The 21,591-nt window shown below is 39.6% G+C and overlaps 2 protein-coding genes across 5 annotated transcripts; both read left to right on the top strand.

The window, feature by feature from the left end:
* The first annotated feature begins 1,727 nt into the window (after positions 1-1,727).
* Positions 1,728-7,745, top strand: LOC130569664 (neuropeptide FF receptor 1-like). 2 transcript variants are annotated; one of them, XM_057359453.1, is made up of 4 exons: positions 1,728-1,956; positions 4,558-4,875; positions 5,881-5,980; positions 6,117-7,745. In XM_057359453.1, exons 2-4 carry the CDS (start codon positions 4,569-4,571, stop codon positions 6,883-6,885), a joined length of 1,176 nt encoding a protein of 391 aa, XP_057215436.1. In that variant the 5' UTR covers positions 1,728-1,956; positions 4,558-4,568; the 3' UTR covers positions 6,886-7,745. The 2 variants fall into 2 exon arrangements, with proteins under 2 accessions (XP_057215436.1, XP_057215437.1); XM_057359454.1 differs by having other exon boundaries at positions 1,939-1,956; positions 2,379-4,875.
* Positions 7,746-8,117: 372 nt separating this feature from the next.
* Positions 8,118-19,855, top strand: ppa1a (inorganic pyrophosphatase 1a). Of its 3 annotated transcripts, none has more exons than XM_057358794.1 (11): positions 8,118-8,230; positions 8,803-8,867; positions 10,457-10,510; positions 12,983-13,102; positions 13,334-13,420; positions 15,454-15,580; positions 15,669-15,796; positions 16,988-17,073; positions 18,941-19,010; positions 19,463-19,502; positions 19,670-19,855. In XM_057358794.1, the coding sequence occupies exons 1-11, from the start codon at positions 8,170-8,172 to the stop codon at positions 19,699-19,701; spliced, it is 870 nt and encodes a 289-aa protein (XP_057214777.1). In that variant the 5' UTR covers positions 8,118-8,169; the 3' UTR covers positions 19,702-19,855. The 3 variants fall into 3 exon arrangements, with proteins under 3 accessions (XP_057214777.1, XP_057214776.1, XP_057214778.1); XM_057358793.1 differs by having other exon boundaries at positions 15,454-15,589; XM_057358795.1 differs by lacking the exon at positions 10,457-10,510 and having other exon boundaries at positions 15,454-15,589.
* The last annotated feature ends 1,736 nt before the right edge of the window (positions 19,856-21,591 follow it).

Raw genomic sequence — 21,591 nt, 5'->3', positions numbered from 1 at the left:
GTGCAGACCAAACTGTCAATCATTTCTCATTGCTTTCAGACAACATGCATTCAGTGACCACATTTTTCAAAATTCACAAACACTTTCTTCATTCATAGTCCTCAACCTGCCAAACACTATGAATTGACAGCACATTTTTCAATCGCTAACACACTGCTTTCAACATGGTTAAAAACACGTTTAAAACAGAATGATGACTAATGCATTTCTGCAGTCATTATTTTATGTATAAAGTATAGACACTTTTAGCTGAAATCCTACTCCGGTGATCTGCTTTAGTCTCATGACCATGGTTTACTGTATTTATAAAGGGGATGTTAGGAAATATGGATCAAAGAAGAGTGGTTCAGAGAGGGAGAGCGCATGAGAGGAAGAGCCGTGATCTCTGATGAGATTATTGATCATGTAGTAAGTCATGGTCTCTTTGAGAGAGGCGGTCTAAGGGTGCAACCCAATCTGCCGTGTTCAACAGTGGCATCAACAGTAGGAATGTTGTGACAGAACAGGCGAGACAAGCATCCTTTAATGATACTGTAACTGAGACATTCCAGACGGTATTTTCCACGATGGCCAGAGAAGACATCAGATGTGATGCTGATGAGAACCTGTGGCCAAATGCAAGAGAGAGGGACGACTAGATCCCTCACTATACTTTTGTTGATGTGTTGAATTTATTTTTATTCTTTATTTTTTCATCATCATTGCAGCCCTGGAACTGTTTTCCTCTTTTCACCTTTGTACTGTAACTTTCAAAGATGAAGTACTACTGTATAAACAAAGAAAGAAAACTTACTGTACGCATATGTAACAAGACTGATAAAAAAATGCTGTAGAACATTCATTAAAGTGAAAATGAGTTTATGTGAAAGTTTAAAGTGAAAACTGATTTATGAAACAAATAATTCAGCATTTACTAATAAAGTTCATCATTTCTGTAACGCTCCTTGTTGTTAGTGTTTTTTAGGTCAGTATGTTATGAGTGAAATGTATGTTTTCTGGATGAGAATTGTTGTCAGTGTTATGTTGGAATGAGCTTATTTTGTGTATGTTTTAATAATTAACACTTATTAAGTGTTTTGTTGGTCGGAGTGAGTTTTGGAGATGAGATGAGATGAGATGTTTGGCCGACAGTCATGTTGCTAATAGAGACTGTGTGAAGAGTTTTGAAAATGTGGCTTCAGTATTGAACAATGCTTGGAGGCAGATAGTAGATAATAAACCAGACGTGTGTGTGTGTGTGTGTGTGTGTGCGTGCGTGCGTGTGTGTGTGTGTGCGTGTGTGTGTGTGCGTGTGTGTGTGTGTGTGTGTGTGTGTGTGTGTGTGTTTATGCGTGTGTGTGTATATGTGTGTGTGTGTGGACTGTGAAACACGACAGCAGGTGAGACTGACCTCATTTATTCTGAGTGAATAATGTTTGTTCAGAACACATTTCTTTCTGTGGCCTTCTCTCAACGTGTGAGATGCCGGCGATGAAGAACTTCAGTCAAACATTCACATTCCACATAATCCACAGTAATGCTTGAAAAAAGACATTTTCAAATTATGAAAAAATACACCTCTTCTGTATACACTCGACTAATACTTACCCCTTCATATTCCACTGTTCAACATTGTATGACATTTAGAAAAGCCTCTCTTCTTTTACACTCTTCACTTTTCCACTTTTATTACACTAAATGTAACATTCAATTTTATTGAAGATACTTTCAGTTTGAGATGCTGCACACACACACACACACACACACACTCTCTCTCTCTCTCTCTCTCTCTCTCTCTCACACAGACACACACATGCGCTCCATCTCTCTGTCAGTGGATCCTCAGACTGCGGTTCGTGCATCGGAACAGAAGTGCTGTTTTGTCGTCTGAACACATTTATTGGCATGTGCCCGTTGTTATAAAAGTGATGTGTGTGTCAATCACAGTCCTCGGATCAGCAGGTGGAAGTTTACAAGGTAAGAACTTTCATCATCATCATCAATTCTACAGAATGCAATTTTATTTTCATACTATTATATTCATTCATATTTTATATTATTATGAATATTTTATGCTTATAAATTACTGCTAACAAAATATGTAAAATGTAATATATATATATATACACACACACACATAAATATACAAGTCTTATTTATAATTTGCACAATCATAATGGTGATGGTATTAAAATAACATGATTCAGTAGTTTAGTGATGCTGCGTGAGTGAACAGAAGCTCTAGCTGTCATCAACCTCTGTTGTTATTGTTTTTCATGAAGTTTATCATCTTCAACATTAAGACACTTGAATAATATAAGAAGTTAAATGTATATAATGTAGTGAATGGCTTTATTTTCAGATTCTTAGATTCCATTTCTTATCATCTTGTTTTGAAGTTCACCTCAGCAGTCTGGCATGTTAAACGATAAAAACAGAAAAAACTTCTAATGAGATGATAAGAGGAGAATCACGACTGAAGTGAGGTGATGTGCAGCAAAATGACTTTAGTGTCATTTGAAATCATTGAAAGCAAGTGAAGAAACGCAGGACAGACAGTCACCGTAATCTCACGCTGGGCTCCTTGAGAACCAGTGTGAAACCAGAGCAGAGCCTAGGTGAGACACTGCAGCCGTTCCCACGGCAATGACCAATTAAAAGAGAACGTGATTGAAACCTTCGTCAGGACGTGAGCTTCCCACACCTTATGTGTTCTGCATGTGTGTGTGTGTTTCATTATAGATTTATATACAGCCGTGGTAAAAATAAAGACACCATTCTAAATATTAATTTCATCATCATTTCTAGATGTATCGTGCTCATTTCAGTCCAGTGTTTGCTGAATTTCAACCAAATCAAACCTCAGGAGTGACATAAAGTCATCCAGCAGACGGACAGCATGACAAGACACGTGACAACTGAGATCAGAATCCAGATTATCACATTTGAGCTTTTTCTAAATACATGTAGAAATATGACTGTTGTTTTGCTTAAAAGTGAATGTGAACTGGTTTTCTTTGCCGTATTTGACGTCTGAAAAACACACAGCATCTTCTCTGTTAATTTCACCTGTTTTCATTTAACATTATTTTATTAAAAACATTATTTTTATTTGAAATTTGGTAAAGAAAAATGAAAATTTTTCCTAAACACCTAGTAATAGTTCATTCAGAAAAACTGATTTTAAAAGATTTTTTCTGTTGTTGTATATCACATTTGTTTGTTTTTAACGCCGTATCGGCACTGAAAGCCTATATCACACTAATAAAAACACACCTGTTGACCTATTCTGCACAAATTCTTCACAGATCTTTCTTTCCTTACAATTGCATTGTTTTATAATGCGTTTGATAAGCCAAGCATCCAGAACGCCAGACGAACATCTGTAGTGTCTCACACTTTGATAAGAACAGCGTGAGGCGAAGCCGGCGAGAGCGCAGAAAACACACACAGAAGTGTTCTCGGACTCATTGAGAGAATATCAGACGCTCAAACACTTTAAACCATCAGAGTTTAAAGAGCGTGAAGTGAAACCCAAGAGAGGTGTCGTTCTGTTCTGATCTCAGATGCAGTGACAGAAATCACATTCTCACTGGACACCTGGATGTTCAACTAATGAAATAGTTCAAGTAGTGTAAACTTAATTTATATTAAAAAAAATATTGTACAAGAGTTCCTGTAACTAATTCTTACTTTTGAGTTAGTTTCACTTAATTCCAACAAGGTCATTCAAGACGATCATTTGTTGAGAATGAATTTCAGTTCCCAGCATGCTTTGCGTGAGACTGCATTAGGAGAGTCGGTTTTGAAATCGAGTGTTATTTTATGAGTTTTTAGAAAGGAAAAAGCCTTGTTAATGATGAATGTTCATTTATCTTGGATATTTAGAAGAGTTTGTTGTATTTTTGACTTTTGGGGTTACATGGTGCAGAAGAGGTGCTTGTGCTTAGGTTGTGGGAGGAGCCAGAGCAGTCCATCACTCTCTCTGTTTGTTAAATGTTTAGGTTGTTATACTAAGACCTTTCTTTTATTTAACTGGAAATAAATAAGTTACCTTAAAGGAATTAACATGCATGAGTACAACAAACTCAAAACTTGGTAGTTTTGCTTGCTTAGATTTGGGAACACCATAACTCAAAAGATGTGATGCAACTGATTACCTCAAAGTTTTGTTTGAGTTTAGTTTTGTTTTCGGGTTTACTCTGATAACAACACTGAAGCTGAAACAGCATTTGCTCCCAAGAGTTGAAGTTGAAGAGTTTCGGGTTGGGTAATGGGTTTGTCCTGACACATCTGTTGAGTCACAGTACATCAGGGAACAACATGAGCTTTGAAAGGAAAAGCAAATGTTTGTGTGAAATGTTCGCCGAGATGAAATTGCTTTGACCAAATGAGAACGTGTCCAGTTGAGCATCCAGAAAACCTGATGCATTTCATTCTGACGGAGGCACTTCAGTCCACACGTCACCTCTCTCTGTCCCAGCTTTCATCTTTATTTACATCTATTCATACACGCTGTCATTCTCACATGGTTTAACATCACTCTTTAGAGTCTCATCATCCTGCTTTCTGTTTTAGATCTCTGAAGAATGGATGTGAATGTGTTTTATCTGGAGAACGTCAGTATTAACCACAGCGCGTTCTTCAACGACAGCAGGAACGTCACGCTCTTACCGTATTATCAGCATTCTCTGGCGGTGGCCACTCTCTTTATTCTGGCGTATGTTCTCATCTTCTCGCTGTGCATGGTGGGAAACATCCTGGTGTGTTTCATCGTGCTGAAAAACAGACAAATGAGAACGGTCACAAACATCTTCATACTGAACCTGGCCATCAGCGACGTGTTAGTGGGCATCTTCTGTCTCCCCATCACGCTGGTGGATAACCTCATCACAGGTGACGTTCAACACGCGTGTCTTTCGGAGTGACCTTTACACATGTCCAGTATGTGGTAACGGAAGTGTTCGTACACATGATGTTACGCAGTGTTGACTTGGAATTTAAATACAGAGTTTATCGTTCACTTCAGTCATGAGAGTAATGCTTAATGTGCTTTATCGAGACATGCTGTATAAAACGCAAAGGATTAATGATAGAAAAGGAATGGAGAGTGCAGGACGCTTTCACAGGAGCTGTATACTGACCAAACAACATTTGTGTGATGTGTAAAAGTCATCAGGGTTTTCTAACAGAAGCACGTCTATAATCTACACCAATTTCTTCACAATCATATCGCCTGCACATCATCTGCCAGACAGGGAACGTTCTTTCAACATCCTCAGAATTATTCTCGCAGCAGTCAAGATCGTTTTTGAACATTGTTTATGTTATTATATTTAACGACTATTTGCGACCCTCGACCACTCGTAAGTAAACTTTTGAAATTTGACGAAAGTTGAATAAATATAGTTTATAGTTTTATATATATACTGTATATATTTATAGTTGTTAATCAGCAGGCCGTTGCTAAGAAACAGGTTTGTTTTAAGGCTCTCTATTGGCTTACCGCTGTAATGCCGTCGTGGAGACGAGATGAACCCGAAAGCTTTACATACATACCAAACTTGAGCGGGTCAGTCCCGGCAGCGAGTGATGTTAAAGGCGTGTTATCCGCCATCTTTGTTGCTCCACAGACTCACAAAAATGAAGTTTTGATATGTTTGCATGGGAAATTAGCAAAATATCGTCATGGATCATGATCTTTACTTTCTCATTTCCAGAGAATGGATCATTTTGACCCATACAGTTGTTGGCAAATATTCTCATGCTCCTTAAGACTGCGGTTTTGTGCTGCAGGGTCACATTTATCCACCATAAAGACGACTCGTGAAGCAGAAAGATATTCTGAAGGTTCTTCTGTAGGACTGTTTTATATTGTGGAGTTGAGTCTCTCTCTCTCAGGTTGGCCGTTCGATGTGGTGATCTGTAAGATGAGCGGTCTGGTTCAGGGGGCTTCGGTCTCTGCGTCAGTCTTCACGCTGGTGGCCATCGCAGTGGAGAGGTCAATAACACGGCAGACATCATTCATTGACATACACACTTCGGTCCAAAACATCTCGTTTCTAGGAATGGGCATTACTGATATCCGATGATGTCCGAGGCCTGTGATGATGTCACTCTCTCGCTCTGTCTTTCAGGTTCCGCTGTATCGTTTATCCCTTTCAGCAGAAGTTGACTCAGCGTCAGGCCATCATCACCATCGCCTTCATCTGGGCTCTGGCCGTGGCCATCATGTGTCCCTCGGCGGTCACGCTGACGGTCTCGCTGGACCTCCAGCACGTGACGGTGGACCGGAACGACATCACTCACCCCCTGTACACCTGCTGGGAGGCGTGGCCTGACCGGAGCATGAGGAAGATCTACACCGCCGTCCTCTTCTCGCACATTTACCTGGCGCCCGTCGCGCTCATCGTCATCATGTACACGCGCGTCGCCGTCAAGCTGGTCCGATCGCCGGACTCCATCCGAGACGCCCGCGCGGAGGACGAGAGCCGGCGGGTTCACAGGAGAAAGCTGAAGGTGGTGAACATGTTGCTGATGGTGGCTTTGCTCTTCACCGTGTCTTGGCTTCCTCTGTGGATCGTCATCATGTTGACGGATTACGGGAATCTGACGGCCGCTCAGCTGGATCTGGTGGCCGTCCACATCTTCCCGTTCGCTCACTGGCTGGCCTTCTTCAACAGCAGCGTCAATCCTATAGTTTACGGATACTTCAACGAGAACTTCCGTCGAGGATTTCAGGCGGCGTTTAAGCTCGGTCTTTGTCTGGCGGAGGTGCCGCCGCAACCCAGACGCAACGGCGCATGGAAACACAACCGGGTGTTTGCGGACGGGGAGCGGGCGAGCGCGCAGGGTAACGGCAGGAGAGACGGGAGTGATGAGTTAGTGCTGGAGGATATGGACTGAATCCTTCATTCGATGCACAACTACACACAAAAACTTCTGTGAAACACAAAAGATATGTTAAAGCACCTTTTTCTGATATACCACTAGTCCTCTAAAACTGGAGTGTGTGTTGTTTTTGTCCTTTTTAGAGCGTTTCAATGTGTTGTAAGCATGCTAATCCACTGACTTTGTCTGCTGTACTGGAAAGATGTTTAAAAAAAGTGAAATGTCATGTTATTTTATTATGTTATCATGTTTTTATTTTGTTAGTTCGCTGTATTTTTCAGTAATTATTATTACTTCATCAAAACAACCCAACTGCAGTTTTATTATTATATTGGAATGCACAATCAAAAAACACCATTAAAAAAAAAAAACGGAGTTATCTGTTTTTGCAAATGAACTCTTCGACTGTATATTTGTACAGCGCTTATATGGTTTTCTGTAGTCTATAGTCTAATGTTGTCTGATATGTAAATAAGTCAATGTTCAATTGCTGTTTGTTCTATTACATTTCATTTTCACATGTACGGTGTGTTATAAAAATCACATATGGCACTTTCTTAAAATTGATATTATGTATGAAGTCTTGAAAATGCATATTTCTTGTGTCATTTTTTAAAATATAATTTTTAGTTTGGTGGCTAAAATTCACAAAAAGTGCTGAGATGCAGTCCTTCCCTGTGTGACAACATGCCCCGGCCTCTCACACATGTAACTCACCTGAATCACGTGTGTTGACTCTGTGTCACTCCGGATTGTTTGGTCACCTTGAAAGAACACAAGCATGAATTTACTCTCTTGATCTGCACTGTATATGTTATCATCTGTTATTATCCATCACAATAAAACTGCTGAAGCTACAATCTGAACTGCAAAGAATGTACACATCTATTCAAATAGAATGTAAAATAAATGCATAATGCTATCAGTCAAATTCATCTTTAAGAGATGCGAGAGACGGGGTAAAGCCAGTGCTATTTCAGACTCTCTCACTGCACACAAGCTGTGTATGTTACTATATACTGTATAATGTGAGCAGGTTAAAAATGAAACTGATAAGCACTTTAACCAACCCGAGTGCATTCACACAGTGTACTAAAGATCTGCAGGTAATCCAGCCGATGAGAGATTTAACACCTGACAGCCGTCTGTTCTCAAGACTTCACACACACACGCAGGCACGCACACACGGTCACATAAGCAGCATGAGCTTATTGTCTTAGTGCTCTTCACCACTCACACGCGTGTGTATGTGCAGTCAGAACACGGCAGCACATCACAGGAGCAAACACAGACGTCAAGATGAGCTTCAGCACTGAGACCAGAGGACGAGAGAACACACAAGACTACAGACTTTACTTCAGTGAGTCTCTTTACACGTACACACACATCATGATGTCTGACAGAGATCGCCATACGGGTTTACATCATTTTTACTTATCGCTGAAATCCACTACAAGACTTTTCAAACATGTATTTAAACTAGACATCGCACACATGCAGACTTTTTGAAAGTTTCAGATAGAAACACACTAACTGATCAAATCTGCAGACCGGCGCAGACTTTCTGCAACAAGTCCAGACTGAAAATCTGAGCAAAATGTATTCTAGCCTTTACTCTTGACCTGATCTATCTGTTCATCTCAATAAAGAAATATTGAAGATATATTAGAAGTTCTGGGCATGACAGAGACACACACAGAATGTTGTCCTTGTTGATGACAGTAACAGGTGGATGTAAACTACCGTTGCTAAGTGACCACTCACATCTCCACGTGCAACAATAATTAAAATACATACATCACTTTTTTATATGAATATGTGAAATATTATATGTGCTATATTCGCACGGTTCTCGCTGTATATCAGAATGTAGTTCTTTTTAATAATAGTGCACACAAAAATGAAAATGATGGCATCATTCTGTTCTCGCAGAAAACAAAGAGGGGAAATACATATCTCCGTTCCATGACATCCCCATGTACGCCGACGAGACAGAGGTATGAATGATTTTCACGTTTTTCTTTTCTGTGAGGCTGAAAGCAGATGTGAGACTGAAGAATCTTTTCAATCGTCTGTTCACATTTACTGTAAATACAACAGAAACACACAGTCCTTATTCATGATGTGTGAAATTCATCACGCCATCACAAACATCTCAAATCTGCTCTCCACTAACAACAGGAAAATGATGCTGTAAAAGAACACATCAGACACCATACAGGTGAAGAGACACAAATCAACATTTCATCATTTATTCACTCTCGTGTGATTGTAAGTCTTTCTTCAGCGGAAAACAAGAGAAGATATTTTGAGAAATGTCCCAGTGGTTTCGTATTCATACAATGGAAGTCAATGGAGTTCAGTGTTGTTTGATTATCAACATTCTTGAAAACGGTCCCTTTAAGAGTTAGAAGTTTCCTTTGGCTTGACATTTATCATCTTTATATTGTGTGCGTGTGGGTTTGTTTGTCGTCAGCGAGGTGACTCTGAGTGTTAATAAAGTGACAACAAGCAGAAATGTTTTCCTGAACTCTGTGACAGAGAATAAAACCTAAAGATGGCCAAACATTTCCCCAACGCAGGTCTGGTCAGGGTCACATGCTTAACCCAAAACAAAACAAGAAACAAGTGACGCTGTGAATATAAAGATGCTCTCTCATCACATTTCTTCTGAAGGTCATGTTGACATTATTAAGTCAGAGAAACGTGATGTCATAGAGCACACGTTCAATAAAACCACAACATGAGGACTGAAAATACCAACACACGTCAGAGCTGAAACACACTGAATACTTCATCGACTCAAACTCTTATATACTGTAAACATGATGTCATCATCAAACGTCAGCTTTCAGACTGAGTATGAACACTTTTATTCTCATGAGAACAGGATAAAAGCTCGTGTATGTTAATGTGGATATTATGGATTCATTATTCAGATTTTCTGCACTTACCAGCAGCCATCAACTTCAATATCAGGTGATTTTAAACAGTGCATTAAATCATTAGATAATGACATACAGTAATGATACAGAATAACACATGTGAATAACACGAGACGCACGTTAATGCAAATAATCATTCAAAACACACAGGTGAACCTTACAACAGTTACAAAACGTAGTGCCAGCTGAGATGATTGCACGATTTGATGCGATACACTGATTTAGATGAACATGAACTTAATTTTGAACTTAAAAGTTGTAGGACGTCCCATACAAAAATCTAATACAGAAGCATATATATGAAATTATAGTTCATATATGTGAACATACAGTATATAAATCAATTTGTGACATATATTAAAAAATATATGTGTCAACATGTTTATTCACTTTTACAATCTAATAAAAGTATCCATACCTTAAATTCAGGATGTTTTAGACATAATGTGTCATGTGTTCTTTACATCAAGGAAACGGGTCATTTTGCAGAATTTTGAAATACTGTTGATGTGTTGTGAACTGTATCATCAGTATTTTTATTATATATGTGTGTATTTTTGTCATGAATCAGATTTCGGTCAAAACATTCCAGATGAAAACAGTATGTTTACTAACACTGACAAAATCTTCCATTCCTTCAGCGCATCTTTCATGCTGTTATTGAGGTTCCTAGGTGGACAAATGCAAAAATGGAGGTAAGATTGTGATAGATGTTACATTATCACTGTGACACACGCACACGCACGCACACACACACACACACACACACACACACACACACACACACACACACACACACACACACACACACACACACACACACACACACACACACACACACNAACGTGCATATTAGGACATATTGAGAAAACGCGGGAAGTGGTTGGTGGGAAGCTCTTAAGCCTGTTTATGGCGCGCGACTTATGAGGACATCAGCCGTGTCCTTTCAGTTACGTTGTGTCCTCACAGAGTCGGTATGTATTCAGGTAAAATGTCCCCATTATCAGGTTGCACCAACGCACACACACACACACACGCGCACGCACGCACGCACGCACACACAAACACGCACGCGCACGCACGCACGCACGCACACACACACACACAGGTCAACTGTCTAGGGATGTAACGATTAACCTGAGCCGGTTGAAAATCGATTATAATATGTGAAGAGTCTAGTCGTTTGAGATGTAATATGAACCGCGATACATGTTTTGACCAGCAGGGGCCGCTGTGTTTACTGCACACTTGGAAACAGAGACTTTTGTATTATTCATTTTTATTGGATTTGGAATTTGTTTTAAAATTGCGGTTTAGTTTTATTATTTGACAAAATACTGTATATAGTATTTTACAAAGAAACGTGCAGCATTTGAGAAATAATAAAAGGGCAGTTGTTCATTTCTAATTTGTGTCTCAACTCATTTTGTCAAGAGCAAAGACGGACTACTTGTCACATTAATGCTACATTTACAATACTTAGTATTTAATGCTAAACTTACATCACATGACAGCAGTTTGAAGTTATAGCTGCACTCAGTTAAAAGCGTCATTTAGCGGACGCTTTTATCCACAGAGAGTTCAGGGAGCAATAAGCGATATGTCACACAGGAGCAATAATACAACAGGTGCTAATGCAAAGTTACTAGCTTCAGCAAAAGCCAGACCAATACCAGTTGAGAGAAAGAGAGAGGGTTAGTGGGTTTTTTCTTCTTCATTTGTCTGTCAAGTGTTCACAGAAGAGATGGGTTTTAAGTAGTTTTTGGAATGTTGTGAGAGATGTGGTTGACCGGACCGAGTTAGGAAGAATGTTCCACCAGGAAGGAGTTGTGAAGGACAATGAGCGGGAAAGCGATTTACTGCCCTTATGAGAAGGCAGTACAAGACGCCGCTGGTTTGCTGAACGCAGGGTTCTTGATGGAGTGTAGGAGGGTGTGAAAGTGTGCCTGTAGGCAAGCATTTGTGACTTGAATCTGATTTATCTGAGTTACATTATGCCATCACTATTTTCCCTGCTTATAACATTCCTCTGTTGTCTGATACCGGTCACAAAATAAGACCAAATTACACCTAAACAGTTTCAACAAATGAAATTTCCTAAATCATAACTAATAAGTTATTCTTCATAAGCATTTACTGGTATAACTTTCAATCAAACTAACTGAGTGCAGCTGTGACGCGTCAGAGGAGATCTGGTCCTCCCGGCTGAGTCTGGTTTCTCCAGAGGTTTTTTTTCTCATTGGAGTTCGGGTTCCTCGCCACAGGGCCGTGTTGGCGTGCTCACTGCCGGGAGACTGCTGATATTCGATATTATTTACTAGAATGATCTTGCTTGTTCTATAAACACCATGCGCTTTGCTGTGTTTGACCTTTTCAGTGTTTTTCAGTTTTCCTTAATTTCTCCTGTAAAGGTGCTTTGGAGCAATTCACATTGTGAAAAGTGCTATAATAATAAAATTGAATTGAATTTTGTAAAAATAAATCCTGACCGAATCGTAGCGTGAGATCTGTTTTGTGAATGGCATCACATCGTGAGCTGAGTGAACCGCTACATCCCTAACTGAAGCTCAATATCTAAAGCATTGTGTTGAAATCACACATACTGATGAAACAGCTTTAATGAAATGTAAGTCACTCTGATAAAAGCATAAAAGTAAGAGATGAATGATCACTGCAAATCTACGGATGCTCATATACCTACACAATAATATTCCAGCTCTCTCAACCGCGTAGTGATAATAAATGGGCAGTCGTGGCCTAATGGTTAGAGAGTGGGACTCGTGACCAGAAGGTTGCCGGTTGGATCCTCAGGGCCGGCGGGTAACGACTGAGGTGCCCTTGAGCAAGGCACCTGACCCCTACCTGCTCCCCGGGCGCTGCAGTGATAGCTGCCCACTGCTCCGGGGGTACGTGTGGTCACCACTTGTGTGCGTGTGTTCACTACTCTCTGGATGGGTTATATGCAGAGGTCACATTTCGTTGCCTTGTACTTGTACATGTGCAATGACAATAAATTGAATCTAAACCTAAAAATCTAAATCTAAAAAATAATCAATGGAAAAGCTGTGGATAATGAGCTGGATTTAAGAACTCTGATGTATGTGATGATGAGGCTGGTGACTGTAGATGTGTGAATTACGAGAAATATTCGTTCTGTTTTTCTACAGATCGCGACTAAAGATCCACTTAATCCACTGAAGCAGGATGTGAAGAAAGGGAATCTACGGTACGTTCGGAACACCTTTCCTCACAAAGGATACATCTGGAACTACGGAGCCATCCCTCAGGTCCGCGCACTCATCCACTCTTTAACAAGTGAAGCGTGTGAAGAAATCCAAGTGTTGTGGAAATAAAACGCAGGCCGGCCGAAGTCTGCATTTCATGAGCTCTTTCAGTAAAATTTCATGCACATTTAATCCGCCAGAAAATTCTAAGCATTTCCGCAAGCCCCTCAATCGTTTCAATCAAACGCTCTGAACTTTAAAATGAACGGACGTGTGGTGCTTTGTGCTTCACAGACGTGGGAAGATCCAGGACACAGAGATGAAGACACAAACTGCTGTGGGGACAATGATCCCATCGACATCTGTGACATTGGTCATAAGGTAGAGATGCATGTATACAGTACACTGCTCAAAACCAATGAAGGAACACCTCAATCACACTGTATTCGATCTCAATGAATGACATATCCAAGTTAAAACTCTTCACTTATAATATTTGCATAATGTCGTGAGAACAAAATAATGTGATGTCATGGTCAATGAACGCCAAAATCATCAACTCATAACTCATAATGTTAGTCAGTAATGTGCGTGGCCCCACGTGCCCGTATGAACCCCCCCCAACAACACTCTTAAAAAAAAGGTGCTTCAAAAGGTTATTTGATGCCATAGAAGAACCTTTTGGTTCCATAAAGCAGTGGTTCTCAAACTTTTTTGTTTTTTGTGTGTTAAGTGCATCGTTTTGCGGCCCCCCATATAAAGACGTATAATCTTAAACTTTGAATATGTTTTTGGTTTAATAAAAATTCTGTTATACAATGCTGGAACCTCAATTCTTTTAGTTGGTGGTGTCATTTTTCTGATGTTTGATTGCATAAAATCTATGATCAATTTCTATATTTCATAGAATGCCACAAAATCTGTGGCCCCCCTGGATCCATCTTGGGGGCCCCCATTTTGAGAGCCACTGCCATAAAGAACCTTTAACAATTCCGTGAAAATGTCAACCTTACCATGAAAAATCACGCTTTTACTCTACTAACAGCACAGATGTCAACATTTGGTTGTTACCCATTAGACGTCTCTCCTCAAGTTTTTAAAGCGTTTGTTTTATTTTTAGTGCATGATTTTTCATTAGCCTAAGCTAAGTGCCATTTTCAGGATTGTCATGTATAACAGTCCATATTCCTCATAAATGGGCAAATAAAAATAAAATAAAGTTTTAAAAGTATAAAATAAAGTAACAAAGTTACTTTAGTAAAATATAATAACGTTATGTTCTATAAAGAGTCATCTCTTCTCCATTTGTTGGGTATTACTGCTTCTGGTTTGTGCATTTGAATTCACAGAAATCCTTCAAAGTTTGTCGTCTCCCAAAAGCTGTCCTTTTTTGTCACATCCATAACACGTTTATTTCCCTTTTAAAAAAAGTTTTTTTTTAGTAGGGTTTAGTAAAATATAAACAGATGGTTCAATATATTTTTATGTCACATCCATAACGCAGAATGTCACATAAATAACACTGAAACTACACCCATTTAAAAGTCTTTGTTGCAAACATTTTTAAGTACAATCAACATAGCTTTACAAGTCATTTAAACTGTTATTTTTACATCAAAATGTAAGGCTGCAAAGATTTAAATGAACAGTTTGACTGACCTGAACTCAGTATAAGATTTCTCCTCCTCATGTTTTGTGAGATAACTCTAGAATGTGTTGTGCCTGTGATGATCCATCAGCTGGCACGTCTTAAAGCTGAATTTCACACTGTTGCTGGTTTCTCAAGACGCCTCCAAGAGCTTCTTACCATCAACAGTCAAAACCAAAACTAACAGCACTCACATACTGTGACAAAAGCACACACACACACACACACGCACACACACGCATGCACGCGCACGCACACACACACACACACATGTCTGGTTTATTATCTCCGTGGGGACAGTCCATAGGCGTAATGTTTTTATACTGTACAAACTGTATATTCTATCCCCTATCCCTATCCCTATCCCTAAACCTAAAGATCATAGAACACTTTTTGCATTTTTAGATTTAAAAAAAATTGTTCTGTACAATTTCTAAGCTTTTGTGCCCATGAGGACCTCAATTTTGGTCCCCACAGTGACACGAGTCCCCATGAGTTGGTGTGCGTTCAGGTTTATGTCCCCACTAACATATAAAAACATGAACACACACACACGACACACGAAACACACACACGACACACACACGCATAGACGCATATACACACACACACACACACACACACACGCAAGCATGCACGCATACAAACACACGCATATGCACACACACAATCACACTACTTCGCAATTTTTTAACTCAACATAACACATCGCTGATAAATCCTGTAAGAGTGACATTATAAAGTGGTCTCGTGTGTTTGTGTGCAGGTGTGTTGTCGTGGTGAAATCATTGGTGTGAAGGTGTTAGGAGCTCTGGCACTGATTGATGAAGGAGAAACCGACTGGAAAGTGATGGTCATTAATGTTGAAGACCCAGAGGCCAAAGACTTTCATGGTTTGACAGGTTTATACAGTGTGTTGCATTCATAACAGCATGATGTTGAATTTGGAGACGTTCTCACTGCGCTCTGTGTTATTCTCAGATATCGACGATGTCCGCAGACTCAAACCCGGCTATCTGGAGGCCACACTTGAATGGTTCAGAATGTATAAAGTACCTGACGGGAAGCCAGAAAACCAATTTGCCTTCCATGGTGAATTTAAAAACAGGGTAAAAAGACTTTGTGCGAGAGGGTATTACTGCTTAATTGAAAGATAGGAGGTGACATTTGAATAATGACTTTCCCCGATATCTCATAATGATGTTTTTCTCATCACGGCCGCAAGTCAAGAGAACTCAAGCATATGATGATGAAAACTCTTTTGTGATTTTCACAGACTCCCCGGCACAAATCACAAAGACTTTACATCAAAGGCAATGTTTTCTAAGGCAAGAAACACTATATGTGTATATTTGTCAATCATTTGAAGAAACTCAAAGTGTTTAAGTGTTGTGCATACAGAGATAAATCAAACCTTGAATTGAGCATCACCTTGAGAAGTTCATCAGCAGCAAACAGTCATCAGCAAAACAAGACGACGGAGGGTTTTTTGCCGTTGTCTGCATGGTTTAGAACGCTGGTTTATCTGAAAGACATGATAAAAACATGTTATGGCCTGTTTGAAAACTCGATTCTGATTGGCCGGAAGGTGTGCATTAAAACCGTTTATACCATAGATATAAATAACTAGATGCCACATTAGCGTCTGTTTCCATGGGCCGCTATACGTAGGTTGTCAACCATATTGGAACGGTGCGAGCCGGTCCGTTAACACTCAAGAGCAAGCTGACTGTGTATGATTATGAAAACATATTTATTGTTGTGTAAACTCAAACATTATATCTGCTACACTAACACATGACAGCAACAAAAGGTTATCCCATTTTTGGGGAATTTAAATCCCTGTGGCTTTTTTTGTTGGGCCATTATTGCAAACTGTGAGTGACGTCAGTGGACCGTTCCAAGATGGCGGACACGTCTACGTGCATGGAGCGCATGAATGCAGCATCTAGATATATATATATATATATATATATATCTATGGTTTATACCATGGTCTGTTTTAATACTGGATTCTGATTGGTTGAAAGGTGTGCACGGGTAGTTCCAGTCAGTTTGATCAACATTTGAAATTAACTGACAAAAATAACTACGATTTTCACCTGTCTGATCATAAAATACACTGTAAACATCAAAAACAGCTTTAACTTGACAAATGATGGTATAAGCAGGATAATCCATGGCTAGACGTGCGTAAAATCCTTCAATGCACGGCTAGCTGTGGATTATCCCTTACTTAAGCAACACAGCAGTACTTTACAATATTCTTCAACAAGAGTTTTCTTCTTTCTGGTCTTCAGGATTTTGCTGTTAAGACGGTCGAAGACACTCACAGTTTCTGGAAGTCTCTGATCTCCAAGAAGTGCGATGCTGGAGAAATCAGATGGTAAGACATCAGTCATCTCTGTAATCTTCATTTTAATTCATAATCTACACAGAACCGATAATGACAGTCATTCGGTCCAGAAAACCACTAGACAATCAAACACTTCACACTCCATGTTTCTTTCAGTTCAATTGACTTTTGCAGAATTGATGAAAGTAAGCTTGGAAATGTCCTCTTGTTTTCGACTGTGAGAGGGAAGTAAAATGACAGATTACACACCCTCAGACTGCCGTCGGGTCACATTCACATTCTCCGTGACCACCGCCTGTCTGAACTATAACAGAGAGTATACGTGTCGTGAATCTCTCTTTAAAAAATCATCTTAATCATAATTCTTCTGGGAAAACATCCTCTTCTTTAAAGTGGGGGCATTGGAAGCCATCTGAGCAGAGGATTATGGGGGATTGACTGTTACAAATAGAAAACTGTAAATAAACTCAAAATAAACTGCTTTTTGTGTGGCGTAACAAATGATATCAGAAATAAAAATATAGCTACAAGCAGAGACACGGGGCCAAGCCCACAAAATGCAGCAACCGCAGAGCAGAGCGAGACAGGTCGAGAAGAATACGTGAAAACCAAGTGCACACAGGGTTCGAACCACCAACCTCAAGGTCTCCAAGCATGGGATTTAACATGTTACACCACTCAGATGCAGTCGTAAGATCTGTCTGGAGCTATAGCACCACAGAGCCAGAGCAGAACAGGGCAACAAGAGCGAAAACCGGCAGGTATCAAATGTATGTGAGAAGCAAACAGGATATGAAGAATAGGTGAGAATGTAGACAAATCATAGAGAATGAAATGCAATTGTAGACTGTACGTTTAAAAAAAAATCTGCCGAAATATCATCCGATTCAAAAGATATGATGATTTATGACAAATTTCCAAATGGCGGACAGGCTGTTCATCCAATGGTGACATAATCGTAATCATATGATCCAGCCAAGATACGACCTCAGATCCATGTTTGGGTCAACTTTGAAAAATTTGCGAAGTCATTACAGCGAAAACAGTGAAAATCGCAATTCATTAGGGTTACATCTGTCCAAAGATCGTGTGAGGCGATTTTCATAACAATCGATCACAATTTCTAGGACTAGAAACGAAAAAACGCATACTGTACTTTTCAAGATGGCCGCTACTGTAATGGGCGGAGTCTTAATGTAACACTTGGAATGCGATGAGCGTGAGGAGTGGATGCCATGTGCCGCGTAGAATTTCTGTAGATCAATGGGTTCAAAAGTGACAGCCGTTTGCAAAATGAATATTTGAACTGCTGGTGGCGCTATAGAGTGAGCGCTACAGACCCCATACTTAGTCCCAGGACTATGGAGGAGCACCACTACAAGTGTGCCAAGTTGCATCATTTTCCTGCTTGGAGTTCATAGGGCTGCCATAGACTCCCATTGGGAAGAAGAAGAAAACCAACAGAAGCAGTAGTGTTCGGGCCTTGGCCCCTAATGAAAAGAAAGAGAAATTATAATTCCTCTATCGAACATACCATCCAACACAGAAAAGGCAATCCCATAAGGCCTTGCATTTGAATTTAGGAGGACAGCTGAAGTGACAACATAAAATAAAAACCAGAAAAATGGACTTCTCTACACAAACTCTAACAAGCAGAGGTCTGTCCAGGCCCAAGTGTCTCGTGCACTTTTGATATGACATGCTGGAGTTTGTCCCGGTGTCATTCAGCTCAGATTATTACTGCAGATTTCTGCTGAACAGATATGACATCAGATGATCCTCTGGGTTTGTTTCATCTCAATCCTAGAAGTCTTCATCAATCTTCACAGTCTCAAGACATGAGGACAGTATTTGAATGTTTTCTTAAAGTCAGTTTTGTGTTCAATTTTGTGTGCAGTCTGAACACCGGTGTCACAGAAAGCCCGTTCCTCTGTTCCAGCGCAGATGCCAAAGCCATCGTAGATTCAGTGAGTGCTTCCCATCAGCCCACTGTGTCTCTCACACACACACGCGCACACACACTGACATACACACACACACGCGCACACACACAGAGCGAGAGAGTCATTCTCAATGACACGTGCATCCTCTTTAAACCGTCACACGGGGCTGTTTCAAGTTAATAGTTCTGCAAATTGCATAAAGATCTGTTTGACTTTTGAGATTTGAAAAGTATGATGGAAGTTTAATTGTCTTGTGACTCCTCTTAAAAAACTTTATAAGAGCTCTTAAAGGGAATGAATGCATCAGTTAGTCGTTCTCTTGATGTTCTCAGACCCTGTGACGTTCTGTCCTCTGTGGAACTCTCAAGGACGGTCAAAAGGTCAAGAAGGAGTTGTGATGTAATGTCATTCTGTGTTTGACTGCATCATGATTTTCACGTGATTCTGATGATGTGTGTGTGACGTGTGTTTATCAGGCACATCCATGCGGTGATGCAGAACCCATCCCTGGCTCAGGTGAGAAACATCATCATCACTTTCTAATGACGAACGCACATTTCATTCACACGTTTCATATCCAACAAAGATTACCGTAGAGATCAATATCATTTGTTTATACTTGAATCTGCTCTTTTTCAAACATCAGTTAATAAAATCCATCTTGTTCTTTTCTCTCTTTCTAGTTGATAACTGGTTCTATTACAAACAGTGGTAGAAGATCAGCAGAGGAGATGTTGCTTTATTACAGCACGGATGAATCCATCAACATCTGACACTAACCCACCTCTGATAGCTCTCATGTAGAACATGAGAAACAAAGTCAATGACGTTTCTGTTCGACTGCTTAGAATATGAATTATTGTATCATAACAAAGAATCCGAATAAAATGTGTCTCTGTGTAACATCTCCGGTTTCTCTTTACACTTCACAAAAAATACCAGACATGTAAAGAACTTTTCACATTGATGTGGTTTATTTATACATGGTTAAAGAGCCTCTTCTCTAGAACATCACGTTCGTGGTTTTTTAATCACTGTTATTGCATGGAAACTCTTAAATGTGCCACTCGACGGTTGATAAAGCCAAAACGTTATTTCCTAGGTCTTTGCAACCATCGCCATGGAAACCACCATTCAATCTGATCTGGTTTAAGAGTTTCAGTGTCATGAGATGATAAAGATAGACATCACGGGTGTCTCATGAAGAGATAATGCTGACGTTTTTATATTCCATACACTCATTTGTGTCCACAAAAAACAAACAAAACACGTCCTGGTCTTTGTGTTTGGGTTATATGTGTCTGAAGGACACTCACCTCTGAGATCGTGAATGTAAGTATCTAAGTATTTATCCACAGGTTTCTGTGTTGTCTGCAGAGACCGACAACAAAATATGAACAAAGTTAGAAAACAGATGAGAGACAGAAATACAGAAGAGTGAACACAAGAAGCTGTGCCAACGTTTAACTGCCGAAGTGAAACAGGTGCATTAGTACGCAGACTTACTGAAATTTCACTTCGAAATATATATTTATCAAATTATCAATGATGACATGTGCACATGGTTCATCCATTACACTTTTAATCCACATCTACACTTTCTCACTGACGGCTTACCACACGTTTGAATTTATTTTCACTAATAAAACATGAAAGAAACCTCAAGTCTGAATGAGATTTGAACGCAAACCTTGTTCTTGTCTTCTGTAGAGATTTGTGTGAGATGAGTAAACAGTGACATCTAGTGTTCACTCACAGCACGTACATTACACACCTGCATTGAAAACACACAACAAAACAAAAAACTTTGCATTAGTTGAAATCAGAGCCTTCCGTAAAGTTGCACATAACTAATCAAAAACACTATAATGTAAACAAGACGCGGATTTAACGTTCTGCCTTCAGAGTGTTCGGTTACAAACCTTACAGGAATCATTTGGAAATTTCCTTTTAAATACTTAATTTATTTAATTACTCTGACATACTCGGACATCACGCAGTGCGCGGCAGGTGATGACATGCGCATGCTCACGGGAATTCGTGTCATTGTCACAAACGTTGGAATCTGTTAATTCGTGTTCATGGACACGAATATTCCCATTTTTTCGTGTCAGTGACCACAACCTTTTTTTTATGTCACTCAGCACGACTTTCTTCTCGTGTCACTCAGCACGACTTTCAATACACATACTGCGTGTGTATTTACATATAACCCGATATCAAAAGAAGTCGTACATATTTTAGGATGTGGCTAACCAACACCTTACTTCACCCCAAAAGCATATACCAAAACTGCTACAGTTATGCTTATCTAAGCAAATTATCTATTACAGAAAGAAATGTTAGGATATAAACTCATATGGGAATATTCAACAACACACCCATCAGCCAGTGCCAAAGTTAACAGATAAAGTGGACAGAGTTGGACATTAAAGTAGTATGTTTACTCTTCTTAAGTACATTTTCTGTACTTCATCAGAGTGTTTTTATCTTATTACCTCGTGAACCATATATCATCCTTTTTATTCACCTACATTTCATAAACACATGATTTTTTACAGCTCTTTTAATACTTAAGTACAATAAAAAGTATTTTTATTTACAA

The sequence above is a fragment of the Triplophysa rosa genome, linkage group LG18 (assembly GCF_024868665.1).
Source record: "Triplophysa rosa linkage group LG18, Trosa_1v2, whole genome shotgun sequence".
Lineage (NCBI taxonomy): Eukaryota > Metazoa > Chordata > Actinopteri > Cypriniformes > Nemacheilidae > Triplophysa > Triplophysa rosa.
This window is presented reverse-complemented; position numbering and strand designations above follow the sequence as displayed.

Coding starts and splice junctions, on each gene's coding strand:
- ppa1a (XM_057358793.1), top strand. CDS start 8,170: ATGAGCTTCAGCACTGAGACCAGAGGACGAGAGAACACACAAGACTAC. Junction 10,511..12,982: donor GGACAAATGCAAAAATGGAG/GTAAGATTGTGA, acceptor GTTTTTCTACAG/ATCGCGACTAAAGATCCACT. Junction 17,074..18,940: donor GATGCTGGAGAAATCAGATG/GTAAGACATCAG, acceptor TTTTGTGTGCAG/TCTGAACACCGGTGTCACAG.
- LOC130569664 (XM_057359453.1), top strand. CDS start 4,569: ATGGATGTGAATGTGTTTTATCTGGAGAACGTCAGTATTAACCACAGC. Junction 4,876..5,880: donor GGTGGATAACCTCATCACAG/GTGACGTTCAAC, acceptor TCTCTCTCTCAG/GTTGGCCGTTCGATGTGGTG. Junction 5,981..6,116: donor GTGGCCATCGCAGTGGAGAG/GTCAATAACACG, acceptor TCTGTCTTTCAG/GTTCCGCTGTATCGTTTATC.